General features: G+C 39.6%; 1 protein-coding gene across 10 annotated transcripts in view; it reads left to right on the plus strand.

Annotated features, from left to right (window-relative positions):
* Positions 1–13,973, plus strand: part of KDM1B (lysine demethylase 1B) — a 68,494-nt gene that overhangs the window by 14,396 nt on the left and 40,125 nt on the right. For all 10 annotated transcript variants that reach the window (XM_009241455.4, XM_063725371.1, XM_009241454.4 and 7 more), the window contains one exon: positions 2,066–2,182. In XM_009241455.4, coding sequence (XP_009239730.2) covers positions 2,066–2,182 — 117 coding nt within the window. The remainder of the gene's footprint in view (positions 1–2,065; positions 2,183–13,973) is intronic.

The raw sequence follows: 13,973 nt of genomic DNA on the forward strand, positions 1-13,973 counted from the left end.
CTCTGGCTCACTGCAACCTTTGCCTTCCGGGTTCAGGTGATTCTTCTGCCTCAGCCTCCCAAGTAGCTGGGATTACAGGCACCAGCCACCACGCCTGGCTAATTTTAGTAGAGTTGGGGTTTCACCATGTTGGCCAGGCAGGTCTCAAATTCCTGACCTCAGGTGATCTGCCTGCCTCAGCTTCCCAAAGTTCTGGGATTATAGGCGTGAGCCACCGTGCCTGGCCTTTTTATATGTTTTGGATACTAAACCCTTATTAGATCTATGATTTGCAAGTATTTTTTCCTATAAGTTGTTGTCTTCCTTTGGTAGAGCCCATTGATGCCCAAAGGTTTTTAATTTTGAGGAAGTTCAGTTTATCTGTTTTTTTTCTTTCGTTGCTGTTGGTGTTATCGCTTATAATTCGTTGCCAAATTCGAGGTCATAAAGGTTTACTTTATTTTCTAAGAGTTCTGTTGTTTGAGTGCTTACGTTTAGGTATTATTTTATCTATTTTGAATTAATATTTGTATATGGGTAAAGTAGGGTGTCTGACTTCATTCTTTTGCATGTGGATATCTGCATGCTTTTAAAAAATAAACTTTATTTTGGAATCATCTTTTTAAAATTATTTATTTATTTATTTTTTTGAGATGGAGTCTTGCTCTGTTGCCCAGGCTGGGGTGCATTGGTACGATCTCGGCTCACTGCAACCTCCACCTCCCAGGTTCAAACGATGCTCCTGCCTCAGCCTCCTGAGTAGCTGGGATTACAGGCATGCACCCCCACGCCCAGCTAATTTTTTTTATATTTTTAGTAGAGATGGGGTTTCACCATGTTGGCCAGGCTGGTCTTGAGCTCCTGACCTCAGGTGATTCACCCACCTCAGCCTCCCAAAGTGCAGGCGTGAGACACTGCACCAAGCCTGGAATCATTTTAAATTTACAGAGTTGCTAAGATAGTACAGAGAGTTTCCATATATTCTTCATGCAGCTTCCCTTAATGTTGTCATCTTACATACCATGATTATTTGTCAAAGTAAGAAATTAACTCTGGCATAGTACTAATAACTGTAGACTTTATTTGAATTTCATCAGTTTCTTCACTAATGTTCTTTTACTGTTCTAGGATCCAACGCAGCATGCCACATTGCATTTAGTATGCATGCTTTTTGACTAACTGAAAGTAGATTTCAGTTTATTTTATGCTGATTTTTTTCTTTTAGACAGTGTCTCAGTCTGTTGCCTGGGCTGGAGTGCAGTGGTGTAATCTCAGCTCACTGCAGCCTTGACTTCCCCAGGCTGAAGCCATCCTCTCACCTCAGCCTCCTGAGTAGCTGGGACTACAGGCATGCACCACCGCACCTGTCTGCTTTTGTATTTTTTGTAGAGACGGGGTGTCACTATGTTGCCCAGGCTAGTCTGGAACTCCTGGGCTCAAGCAGTCTGCCTGCCTCAGCCTCCTAAAGTGCTGAGATTACAGGTGTGAGCCACCATGCCTGGCCCTGATTGTTTCTTTAGGTTAGAGCTGGAAAACCTTTCTCTTTTTTTTTTTTTTTTTTTGAGACGGAGTCTGGCTCTGTCTCCCAGGCTGGAGTGTAGTGGTGCAATCTCGGCTCACTGCAAGCTTCGCCTCCCGGGTTCACGCCATTCTCCCGCCTGAGCCTCCTGAGTAGCTGGGACTACAGGCGCTCGCCACCACACCTGTCTAACTTTTTGTATTTTTAGTAGAGACAGGGTTTCACCGTGTTAGCCAGGATGGTCTGGATTTCCTGACCTCGTGATCCGCCCGCCGCGGCCTCCCAAAGTGCTGGGATTACAGGCGTGAGCCGCTGCGCCTGGCCTAGAAAACCTTTCTGACAACAAGACTCAGATCCCCTTGGCACTTTCCTCACCCTGAGGAAGTATTAAATCAGAAGTTATCCTAATGGGGTGAAAGTGAATTATATGGATGATGGTGATGCAAGGAGGAGAAAAAATACTTAGGATTGCTAACAAGTTGGAGAAGATGACCAAGTGGTGGAGGATGGAAATGGTAACTGAAGATTAGCTCACTTGTTCATCTTGACTTGATACTTCCCATCTAGGTTCAGTGTACAAAACCTGAGTGTAGAAAATGGAGGCAGCTTACCAAGGAAATCCAGCTTACTCCACAGATAGCCAAGACTTATCGATGTGGTATGAAACCAAATACTGCTATTAAGGTATGTTCTATTTTTGCTTTCGAGTTAATTGATATATTAATGTAGTCAGTAAATAGTAATGGTGTATGTTTTTCATGTATTGTGTTGATCATTCTGTCAAGGGTGTATTTGCATGCATGTAATAGAACCCCAACTATAATGGCTTAACCAATTCAGGATTTTACTTTTCTGTCATTATAAGCAGTTAAGAAATAGGCTGTCCAGGGTTGGTTTTGTTGCCCAAGGAAATCTCTTTGTAGTTTCCACTCCAGCCACCTCTAGTCTAACTTCCATCCTCAAGGCCACAAGGTAGTTGCTACACCACCAGTCATGTGTCCAAATCCTAAGCAGAAAAGGGGGAAAGGTCAAAGGGTAAGAGGGGAGTATCAGCTGAGCCTGTCCTTCTTTTCCTGGGGGAATCAGGAGCTTTCCTGGAAGTTCCATCAGTAGATTTCTATTTATATCTCATTGGCCAGAACAGGATCATGCAGCTACTCTGGTTTTAATTTTTTTACTAGTTTTGGTTTGTTTTGTTTTTATATAATGATGTTGATACCATAAATGCAGCTTCCCTAACTACAGTGAGGACAGAGGACGAAAATATTTTACAACTGAGGATGTTGCAACACTAAACAAAACCAGATCCTATTAGTGAAGAAGAAAAGATTAATTGATATGCTTGGCAATTAGGAATCAGCCATCGTTGTTATAATGTTCCTTTTTTGAAATTTGGCAATTACTTACTGTTCAAAAACCTATTATTATTGCTTTAGTGCGTTAAGGGTGTTAGTCTACACAAATGCCACTGGTACCTGCAGTACATTAAAGAATATTAGGAATCCTTTTAATCTCAGAAGTAAAATACTTTGTTTCTAGAAATTGAGATAAAATTCACATATTATAAAATTCACCCTTTTGAAGCATACAATTGAGTGGCTGTGGTGCAGGTTGAGCACCCTAGTCTGAAAATCTGAAATGTTCCAAAATCTGAAACTTTTTGAGCTCTGAGATGATGCTCAGAGGTTCTGCTCAAAGGAAATGTTCATTGGAGCATTTCAGATTTTCAGATTAGGGATGCCCAACCGGTAAGTATGTTGCAAACATTCCAAAATCCAAAATCCAAAATCCAAAACACTTCTGGTCCCAAGCATTTCAAATAAGAGAAATTCAACCTGGGATTCAAAATATAAACATCATATTTTTATAATGCCTGGGATTCAGTAAAAGCCTGGGATTCAAAATATAAACATAATATTCTATTTCATTATAATAAACTATATAGTTTATTTTCTGTGCCTGGCCTGTTCGTTTCTTATGAATAAAAATATATTAGGAGTGGCTGGGTGCGGTGGCTCACACCTGTAATCCCAGCACTTTGGGAGGCCAAGGCGGGCGGATCACAAGGTCAGGAGTCCGAGACCAGCCTGGCCAACATGTTGAAACCCTGTCTCTAGTAAAAATACAAAAATTAGCCGGGTGTGGTGGCACGCGCCTGTAATCTCAGCTACTCGGGAGGCTAAGGTAGGAGAATCACTTGAACCTGGGAGGCGGAGGTTGCAGTGAGCTGAGATCATGCCATTGCACTCCAGTCTGGGCAACAAGAGTGAAACTCCATCTCAAAAAAAAAAAAATGGGAGTGTAATCAGTGAGTTATATCATAAATTTATGTTTAATGTTTGCAAAACTACCAAATGTCTTTCCATGGTTGTGCCATACTACAACATTTTGTAGTGTTACTCATTTTTAGAAAATTTAATTATAGCCGTTCTAATGGGTATGTACTAGTATCATTGTAGTGTTAGTTTGCATTTCCCTAATAACTGGTGATCTTGAGTATATTTTCATATGCTTATTGGCCATGCATTCCTCTTTGGAAAATGTCTGATCAAGTTTTTTTTAAATTGGGTTTTATTGATTTGTAGTTCTTTATGTAATCTGAATATAACTGTGTATTTTGAATCTTTTTTTCCCCGTTTGTGTTAAGCCTTTTCATTTTCTGAATAGGTCTTTTATGAGGAGTTTTCCATTTTGAAGTGTAGTTTATTCACTTTTTCACTTATGCTTAGAACTTTTTGTGTCTTTTCTGAGAAATCATTGGTTACCTTTCACCTTGTAAACATACTCTGTGGTTTCTTCGAGGTGCCTTATAGTTTTCATCTTTACTTTTAGATCACTAGCTCAAGTTTATTTTTGTTTTTGATGTGAGAGGTAGGCCAACATTCAATTTTTTTCCATACAGATATTTAGTTGTTCATTACTATTTGCTAAAAAGACTGTATTTTTCACTTTGTATTATCTTAGCACCATTATTTTATTTTATTTTATTTTAGACGGAGTCTTGCCCTGTTGCCCAGGCTGGAGTGCAGTGGCTCGATCTCAGCTCACTGCAACCTCTGCCTCCCAGGTTCAAGCGATTCTCCTGCCTCAGCCTCCCAAGTAGCTGGTACTACAGGCACACACCACCATGCCTGGCTAATTTTTGTATTATTAGTAGAGACAGGGTTTCACCATGTTGGCCAGGCTGGTCTCGGACTCCTGACCTCTTGATCCGCCCGCCTTGGCCTCCCAAAGTGCTGGGATTACAGGCATGAGCCACTGCGCCTGGCCCTATCTTAGCACCGTTATAAAAAAATCAATTGGCTGTATGTGTGTAGGTCTGTTTCTGGACCCTGTTGCATTAATCTGTTTTTTACCCAATGTTCTGCTGTCATGATTATTGTATCTTTATAGTAAGTCTTAAAATCAGGTGGTATACATTCTTCCAACTTTTTTTTCGTTTTCAAAATTGTTTTGGCTATTCTAGGACCCTTATATTTCCATGTAAATCTGATTATCAACTTCTTAGTATCCAATAAAAAGCCTCTGGGTTTTTTATTGGAATGCATTGAATCTATGGGTCATTTGGAGGAGAAGTGACATCTTTACATTTTTCAGTCTTCTAAGGGGTTGGCAAATGATGGCTTATGGGCCAAATCTGGCTGATAACTATTTATTTTTATTTTTCCATAGGTTATTGGGGTACAGGTGGTGTTTGGTTGTGTAAGTTCTTTAGTGGTGATTTGTGAAATTTGGTGCACCCATCACCCGAGCAGTATACACTACATGCTGTTTGTAGCCTTTTATCTCTTGCCCCGCTTCTACTCTTCTCCCCAAGTCCCCAGAGTTCATTGTGTCATTCGTATGCCTTTGTGTCCTCATAGCTTAGCTTCCACGTATCAGTGAGAACATATGGTGTTTGGTTTTCCATTCCTGAGTTACTTCACTTAGAATAATAGTCTCTGATCTCATCCAGGTTGCTGCAAATGCCGTTAATTCATTCCTTTTCATGGATGAGTAGTATTCCATCATATATACATATGTATGTTTGTATGTACACATACATACGCACACACCACAGTTTCTTTATCCACTTGTTGATTGATGGGCATTTGGGTGGATTCCACAATTTTGCAATTGTGAACTGTGCTGCTATAAATATGCATGTGGAAGTATGTTTTTTGTATAATGACTTGTTTTCCTCTGGATAGATACCCAGTATTGGGATTGCTGGATCAAACGGTAGTTCTACATTTAGTTCTTTAAGGAATCTCCACACTGTTTTCCATAGTGGTTGTACTAGTTTACATTCCCACCAGCAGTATAGAAGTGTTCCCTGTTCACTGCATCCACACCAACATCTACTGTGGTTTGATATTTTGATTATGACCATTCTTGCAGGATTAAGGTGGTATCACATTGTGGTTTTGATTTGCATTTCCCCAATCATTAGTGATGTTGAGCATTTTTTCATATGTTTGTTGGCCATTTGTATATCTTCTTTGAGGATTGTCTATTCATGTCCTTAGCCCACTTTTGATGGGGTTGTTTTTTTCTTAATGATTTGTTTGAGTTCGTTGCAGATTCTGGACAGTAGTCCTTTGTCAGATGTATAGGTTGTGAAGAAATGCTCCCACTCTCTGGGTTGTCTATTTACTCTGCTGACTGTTCCTATTGCCCTGCAAAAGCTCTTTAAAGTCCCAGTTATTTATCTTTGTTTTTATTGTATTTGGATTTGGGTTCTTGGTCATGAAATCCTTGCCTAAGCAAGTGTCTAGAAAGGTTTTTCTAGTATTTCTTCTAGAATTTTTGTAGTTTCAGGTCCTAGATTTAAGTCCTTAATCCATCTTGAGTTGATTTTTGTGTGAGATATGAGGATCCAGTTTTCTTCCCCTAAATGTGGCTAGCCAATTATCCCAGCACCATTTGTTGAAAAGAGTGTCCTTTCCCACTTTATGTTTTTGTTTGCTTTGTTGAAGATCGATTGGCTCTAAGTATTTGGGTTTATTTCTGGGTTTTCTATTCTGTTTCATTGGTCTATGTGTCTATTTTTATACCAGTACCATGCTGTTTTGGTGACTATGGCCTTATAGTATAGTTTGAAATCAGGTAGTGTGATGCCTCCGGATTTGTTCTTTTGCTTTGTCTTGCTTTGGCTACTCGGGCTCTTTTTTGGTTCCATATGAGTTTTAGAATTTTTTCTAGTTCTGTGATGAATGATAGTAGTATTTTGATGGGGATTGCTTTTAAGATTGCTTTTGGCAATATGGTCATTTTCACAACATTCATTCTACCCATCCATGAGCATGGGATGTGTTTCCATTTGTTTGTGTCGTCCGTGATTTCTTCCAGCAGTGTTTTGTAGTTTTCCTTGTAGAGGTCCTTAGACTCCTTGGTTAGGTTTATTCCTAAGTATTTTATTTTATTTTATTTTGCAGCTATTGGTAAAGGGGTTGAATTCTGATTTGACTCTCTGCTTGGTCGCTGTTGGTATAAAGAAGAGCTACTGATTTGTGTACATTAATCTTGTATCTGGAAACTTTGCTGACTTCTTTTATCAGTTCTAGGAGCCTTCTGGAAGTCCTTAGGGTTTTTGGGGTAAATGATCATATCATCAGCAAATAGTGACAGTTTGACTTCCTCTTTACCATTTGGATGCCCTTTATCTCTTTCTCTTGTCTGATTGCTCTGGCTAGGACTTCTAATACTATGTTGAAGAGGAGTGGTGAGAGTGGGCATCCTTGTTTCGTTCCAGGTCTCAGAGGGAATGCTTTCAACTCTTCCGCATTCAGTATTATGTTGGCTGTGGGTTTGTCATGGATGGCTTTTATTATATTGAGGTATGTCCCTTGTATGCCGATTTTGCTGAGAGTTTTAGTCATAAAGGATGCTGGATTTTGTCCCGTGCTTTTTCTGCATCTATTGAGATGATCATGTGATTTTTGTTTTTAATTCTGTTTATGTGGTATATCACATTTATTGACTTGCATATGTTAAACCATCCCTGCATCCCTGGTATGAAACCCACTTGATCATGGGGGATTATCTTTTTGATATGTTGTTGGATCCGATTAGCTAGTATTTTGTTAAGCATCTACATTAGCTAGTATTTTGTTAGTGTCTATGTTCATCAGGAATATTGGTCTGTAGTTTTCGTTTTTGGTTGTGTCCTTTCCTGGTTTTGGTATTAGAGTGATGCTGGCTTCATAAAATGAATTAGGAAGGGTTCCCTCTTTATCTTGTGGAATAGTGTCAAAAGGATTGGTACCAGTTCTTCTTCGAATGTCTGGTAGAATTCTGCTGTGAATCTGTCTGGTCCTGGACTTTTTTTGTTGTTGTTAATCTTTTAATTACCATTTCAATCTCGCTGCTTGTTATTGGTCTGTTCAGGGTATCTAATTCTTCCTGATTTAAGCTAGGAGGGTTGTATTTTTCCATGTCTTCTAGGTTTTCTAGATTACGTGCGTAAAGATGTTCATAGTAGCCTTGAATGATCTTTTGTATTTCAGTGATGTCAGTTGTAATATATCTTTTTTTTCTTAATGAAGTTATTAGGATTTTCTCTCTTCTTGGTTAATCTTGCTAATTTTCTATCAACTTTATTTATCTTTTCAAAGAACCAGCTTTTTGTTTCATTTATCTTTGTATATTTTTTTTGTTTCAATTTCATTTAGTTCTTCTCTGATCTCGGTTATTTCCTTTCTTCTGCTGGGCTTGGGTTTGGTTTGTTCCTGTTTCTGTAGTTCCTTGAGGCCACACCTATTTATTTATTTATTTATTTATTTTATTTTTAATTTTTAAAATTTTCTGTAGTGACAGGGTCTTGCTATATTGCCCAGGCTGGTCTTGAACTCTTGGCCTCAAGTGATCCTCCCTTCCCAGCCTCCCAAAGTGCTGGGATTACAGACGTTAGCCACCGCACCTGGTACCACACCTGTTTTGTAAATACGGTTTTAATTGGGACATAGCCATGCTCATTCTTGCTCCTGGTACCACACCTGTTTTGTAAATAAAGTTTTAATTGGGACATAGCCATGCTCATTGTTATGTATTGGCTGCTTTCATGCTACAATGACAGTATTTGTGACAGAGCCCAGAATATTTACTCTGTGGTTCCTCACAGAAAATGTTTCCTGACCCCTTTTCTGACCCATGGGCATGGTATCTTTCTCCATCTTTTTAAGTTTAATGTCTCCCAACAGTGTTTTCTAATATTCACTGAGGATATCTTTTGTGCCTTTGTTCAGTTTATTTCTAGATACTTAATTTTTTTTTCCTGTAATTGTAGATAAAATTGATTGATTGATTGATTTTTTTGTTTTGGACGGAGTCTTACTCTGTCATCCAGGCTGGAGTGCAGTGGCACCATATTGGCTCACTGCAACCACCATCTCCTGGGTTCAAGCAATTCTCCTGCTTCAGCCTCCCGAGTAGCTGGGATTACAGGCACCCACCACCAGGCCCAGCTAATTTTTTTACATTTTTAGTAGAGACGGGGGTTTCACCATGTTGGCCAGGCTGGTCTCGAACTCCTGAACTCAGGTGATCTGCCTGCCGTGGCCTTCCAAAGTGCTGGGATTTCAGGCACGAGCCACCGCGCACGGCCTATTTTTTATTACTTATTTATTTTTTGAAACGGAGTCTCGCTTTGTCACCAGGCTGGAGTGCAATGGCACGATCTCGGCTCACTGCAGCCTCCGCCTCCCAGGTTCAAGCAATTCTCCTGCCTCAGCCTCCTGAGTAGCAGGGACTACAGGCACACATCACCATGCCTGGCTAATTTTTTGTATTTTAGTAGAGACAGGGCTTCCCCATGTTGGCCAGGCTGGTCTCAAACTCCTGACCTCGTGATCTACCTGCCTTGGCCTCCCAAAGTGCTGGGATTATAGGCGTGAGCCACTGCACCCGGCCAATAAAATTTATTTTTAACTCCATTTTCAAGTTGTACACTGTTGCAACTATATAGAAATAAAATTGACTTTTGTATATTGGCCTCATACCCAGAGACTTTGTTAACTTCACTTACTAAGTTTCATAGATCTTTTCATAGATTCCTTTGGGTTGTCTGCAAATCAGTCATACAAACAATGATGATTGTCTACAAACCTCTTCTCAGTCTTTTTGCCCTTTTTCTTGCCTTACTACATTGGTCAGGACCACCAGTGATAGTGTTCTATAGAAGTGATGAGAGCAGACAACCTTGCCTTGTTCCTGACTTCAGGAGGAATGTGTTCAGTATCATATACAGTGTTGGCTATAGCTCTTAGTAGACATTCTTTATGAGATGGAGCAGTCTCCTTTTCTTTTCGCAGCAGTCTCCTTTTCTTTTCCTAATTTGCTGATAACTTTTTATGATGAATAGATGTTGGCTAATAGTTTTCCTGCGTCTTTTATGATGACCATTGCATTTTCTTCTTTAAGCAGCAAATGTAATGAATTATACCAATTTGGGAATGTTGAATCAATGTTGCGTTCCTGGGGAAAAAAATCCACTTGTTTTTAATATGTTGTTCTTTTTATGTATTCCCAGATTTGATTAAATTTTGTTAAAGATTTTTGCATCTTTGTTTGTCTTGGATACTTTATTACTTTCCTTTCTTGTAATAACCTTGTCAGGTTCTGCTTTCAGAGTTATGCTAGCTCTGTGAATCGAGCAGTATATCCTCTTTTCTATTTTGTTTGTCGTATAAGTTTGATATTACTTCCTTTTTTGTATTTGGTTGTCTCCCAAGCCAGAATACAGTGGCATAATCCTGGTTCACTGCAGCCTTGACTTCCTGGGCTCAGGTGATTCTGCCACAGTAGTCTCCCGAGTAGCTGGGACTACAGGTGTGTGCCACCGTGCTTCACTAATTTTTGTATATATATATATATTTTTAATAGAGACGGAGTTTTGCTGTCTTGCCCAGGGTGAGGCCCTTGATAGATTCTGGAACTCAACTTTAAGAGTTGAAGGCCTCTCTGAGAAGAGGAAGAGGAAAAAAAAATGGGAGGGAGCTTACATGAGGGCGTGAGCAGTTCATTTCCAGGCTGCCTGGCTGCACTGATGGGAGCTGGGAACTGAGCAATGAAAATAGCATGAACATGTGAGGCAGACGGGAGCGTGTCCAGCTTGCAGGAACAATGTCTTGGTTGCACTAAACTTAATTAACTACCTGTGTCCCAGATTACTTGACAATGAAAAGTTGACTCAGTGGCATTTCATTATAATATTTAAAGGCAAGTTCAGCCAAGCAACAATAAAAAATAGCAGACTATTTTAATAGATTGTATTTTTTGAGCCATTTTCACTCAGCCTGGGTATGCGATGATTCTGAAAGTTGTTTCAGACAATTTTTTAAGATTTTGGATGATTTGTGTAATATTATAGTAATCAATACTAGCTGTGATTTTGTTGTTGTGGTTTTGTTTTGTTTGAGAAGGAGTCTCGTTCTGTTGCCCAGGCTGGAGTGCAGTGACGCCATCTAGGCCTACTCCAACCTCCGCCTCCCAGGTTCAAGCGATTCTCCCACGTCAGCCTCCCGAGTAGCTGGGACTGCAGGTGCTCACCACCACGCCCAGCTAATTTGTGTATTTTTAGTAGAGACGGGGTTTCACCATGTTGGCCAGGCTGGTCTCGAACTCCTGATCTCAGGTGATCCACCTGCCTTGGCCTCTGAAAGTGCTGGGATTACAGGCGTGAGCCACTGCTCCCGGCCACTCTAGCTGTGATTTTTACATTTTGTTTTGTGCTTTGACTAAACTGTAATTGGAGTGATCCATAATCTCACCTCTCTTTTACTTGCCGACAATTGAATGGACAACTTTGACTTTACTAATTGTTCAAATTATGCCTTGCTTTTTGTTTTTTAAATTTTTTCTTGGGTGGTGGTTGTCACTTTCAATTTGTCTAAGTACTTTTTGAAAACATGAAGGTTTTCTGTAGAACACTTTTAGACGAATGATATATGTTCATTATTGAAAAATTCCAGCAATATAGAAAAGAACAAAGATAGCAGAAAAAAAATCATGCAGTCATCATTGTGAAATAACCATCGCTGAGTGAGATTCATTCAAGAGTATCTATATAGTGTACCTCCGTGTGTATACAGGGAGAAGGCCTGATCGACAGATAGCTTCCTGTTAAGGAATAGTACTATACACGCTTTTTTTTCTAAGTTGGTTGTGTTTAATGTAACATCAATTTAAAATAAGAAAAGGAAGCCAAAATGAAATAAGAAATTGTTGAACATAAAATATTTCTTTATCCCAAGAAATAAGTTTCTAAAAACTCTCTAAAAAGTTAAGAAAATATGAGAATAAGAAGTGGGAATCAGTTGGGCGCAGTGGCTCATGCCTGTAATTTCAGCCCTTTGGGAGGCTGAGGCAGGAGTTTGAGACCAGCCTGGGCAACATGATGAGACCCTGTCTCTACAAAGAATACAAAAATTACCTGGGCCTGGTGACGTGCTCCTGTAGTCCCGGCTACTTGGGAGACTGAAGTGGGAGGATCCCTTGAGCCCATGAGGTCAAGGCTTCAGTGAGCCAAGATCGCACCACTGCACTCCAGCCTAAGTGACACAGTGAGACCCTGTTTCAAGAAGAAAGTAAAAAAGTTGAAATCACTCTAACTTGAAAAAAAAAAGAACAAACTTCATGTTTCAATTTTAGATGATATTGGTCAACACCCTGCTATGAAATCAGAAAAAATAAATTATATAACACTTCCTTTTCTTCTCTCCCAATTTTTGTTATGGTTTTGTTTTTTGTTTAGTTTTCTTGGCGATTTTGTTAATTATTTTCTATAACTGTATTCCCTCCATTGTTTACTCTCACTTATATGTTTATGTAGATTTACTGCTCTCTGTAATTTCTTTTACCATAGTTCCCTGTATTTTTTTGTTTTGATTTGAAACCTGGTTGGCTGTATTTTAACATCAAGCATTTTTTTCCAGGAGGGCCTCAGAGGTGTCAGATTCCTTACATTTTTGAAAACTTAATTACTTTTCTTCTCACCTCACCTTAGTTAAAGCCTTTATAGTCTTTTTAAATTCCAACTTCTATGGATAATATCAAATATCTTCCCCCAACCCCAGTCGCCCTCCTTTGAGATCCCTTCATCTTATTGTTCCAGTATGAATCGATTACTCTCCATAACCTGAACTTTTGAAATATTAATTTAAATTATATTTATTGACCCTGAGTAATTTTGGTTTTCAGCGTGGTGTGCTGTTAAGAAGAAAGTCAGTGAAGGTTTATTTGTAGAATAACATGAAAAAGAACAATTGACAACTTTGTACACTGTTTTTGATTTTGCGCTTTCTCATTTAATATGTCTTAAAAGATGTGTCCATATAAGTATATAAAGATCTCTTCTTTTCTTTATTTTTATTTCATTCTTTTTTTTTTTTTTTTTTTTTTGAGATGGAGCCTTGCTCTGTCACCCAGGCTGGAGTACAGTGGCATCCTTTTAGCCCAGTGCAGCCTCAAACTCCTGAGTTCAAGTGATTCTCATCCAACTCAACCTCTCACCATAGGCACACGACCATGCACAGCTAATTTTTTTTGATTTTTAATTTCTTTGTAGTGACAGGGTCTTGCTATGTTGTCCAGGCTGGTCTCAAACTCCTGGCCTCAAGTGATCCTCCCACCTTGGTCTCCCAAAGTGCTGGGATCACAGGTGTGAGCCACTGTGCTCAGCCCTTCTTTCTCTTCAATGGCTGTCTAATAAGTAGTCCAGTGAACAGTCGTCCTGTGTTTAATTTAGTGCTATTGAAGGGCATTTAGGTTACTTTTAAACGTTTACTGTTCCTGACTATGCTTTAGTGAAAAGCTTTCTATCTGTGCTATTTTTGAGTATATTTGTAAGATCAGTTCCTACAAATGAAATTTCTGTATCAAAGGGTAGATGCTGTTGTTTTAATATGAAATATGTTATAGACACAAAGAATTATAATTTGTTTGTAAAGAGGAAAGAATGAAAGCAAACACTGGTGTACCTCCCTACTACTCAGTTGAAGAAACAGCACTCCCAGTGGCTTTGTCCCTCCATCCAGTGTGCTTCTCAGTAGTAGTTATGCTTCCTCTCCTTCCCTTTCAGGGGTAAACAATGTCCTGAATTTTGTGGGTTTTTTTTTTTTTTTTTTTTTTTTTTTGAGACAGAGTTTCAGTCTTGTTACCCAGGCTGGAGTGCAATGGCGCAGTCTCGGCTCATTGCAACTCCACCTCCCAGGTTCAAACGATTCTCCTGCCTCAGCCTCCTGAGTAGCTGGTGCCTGCCGCCACACCTGACTAATTTTTTGTATTTTTAGTAGAGACGGGGTTTCATCACATTGGCCAGCTTGTCTCGAACTCCTGACCTCAGGTGATCCACCCACCTCGGCCTCCCAAAGTGCAGGGATTACAGATGTGAGCCACCGCGCCCGGCCCTGAATTTTGTCTTTCTTACTCCTTTGCTTTTTGTTACGGAGTTAATATATATTTCTGAAACCCTAAGTAACATAAGTTTTGCATATTT

This window comes from Pongo abelii, chromosome 5 (genome assembly GCF_028885655.2).
Source record: "Pongo abelii isolate AG06213 chromosome 5, NHGRI_mPonAbe1-v2.0_pri, whole genome shotgun sequence".
Classification (NCBI taxonomy): Eukaryota; Metazoa; Chordata; class Mammalia; order Primates; family Hominidae; genus Pongo; species Pongo abelii.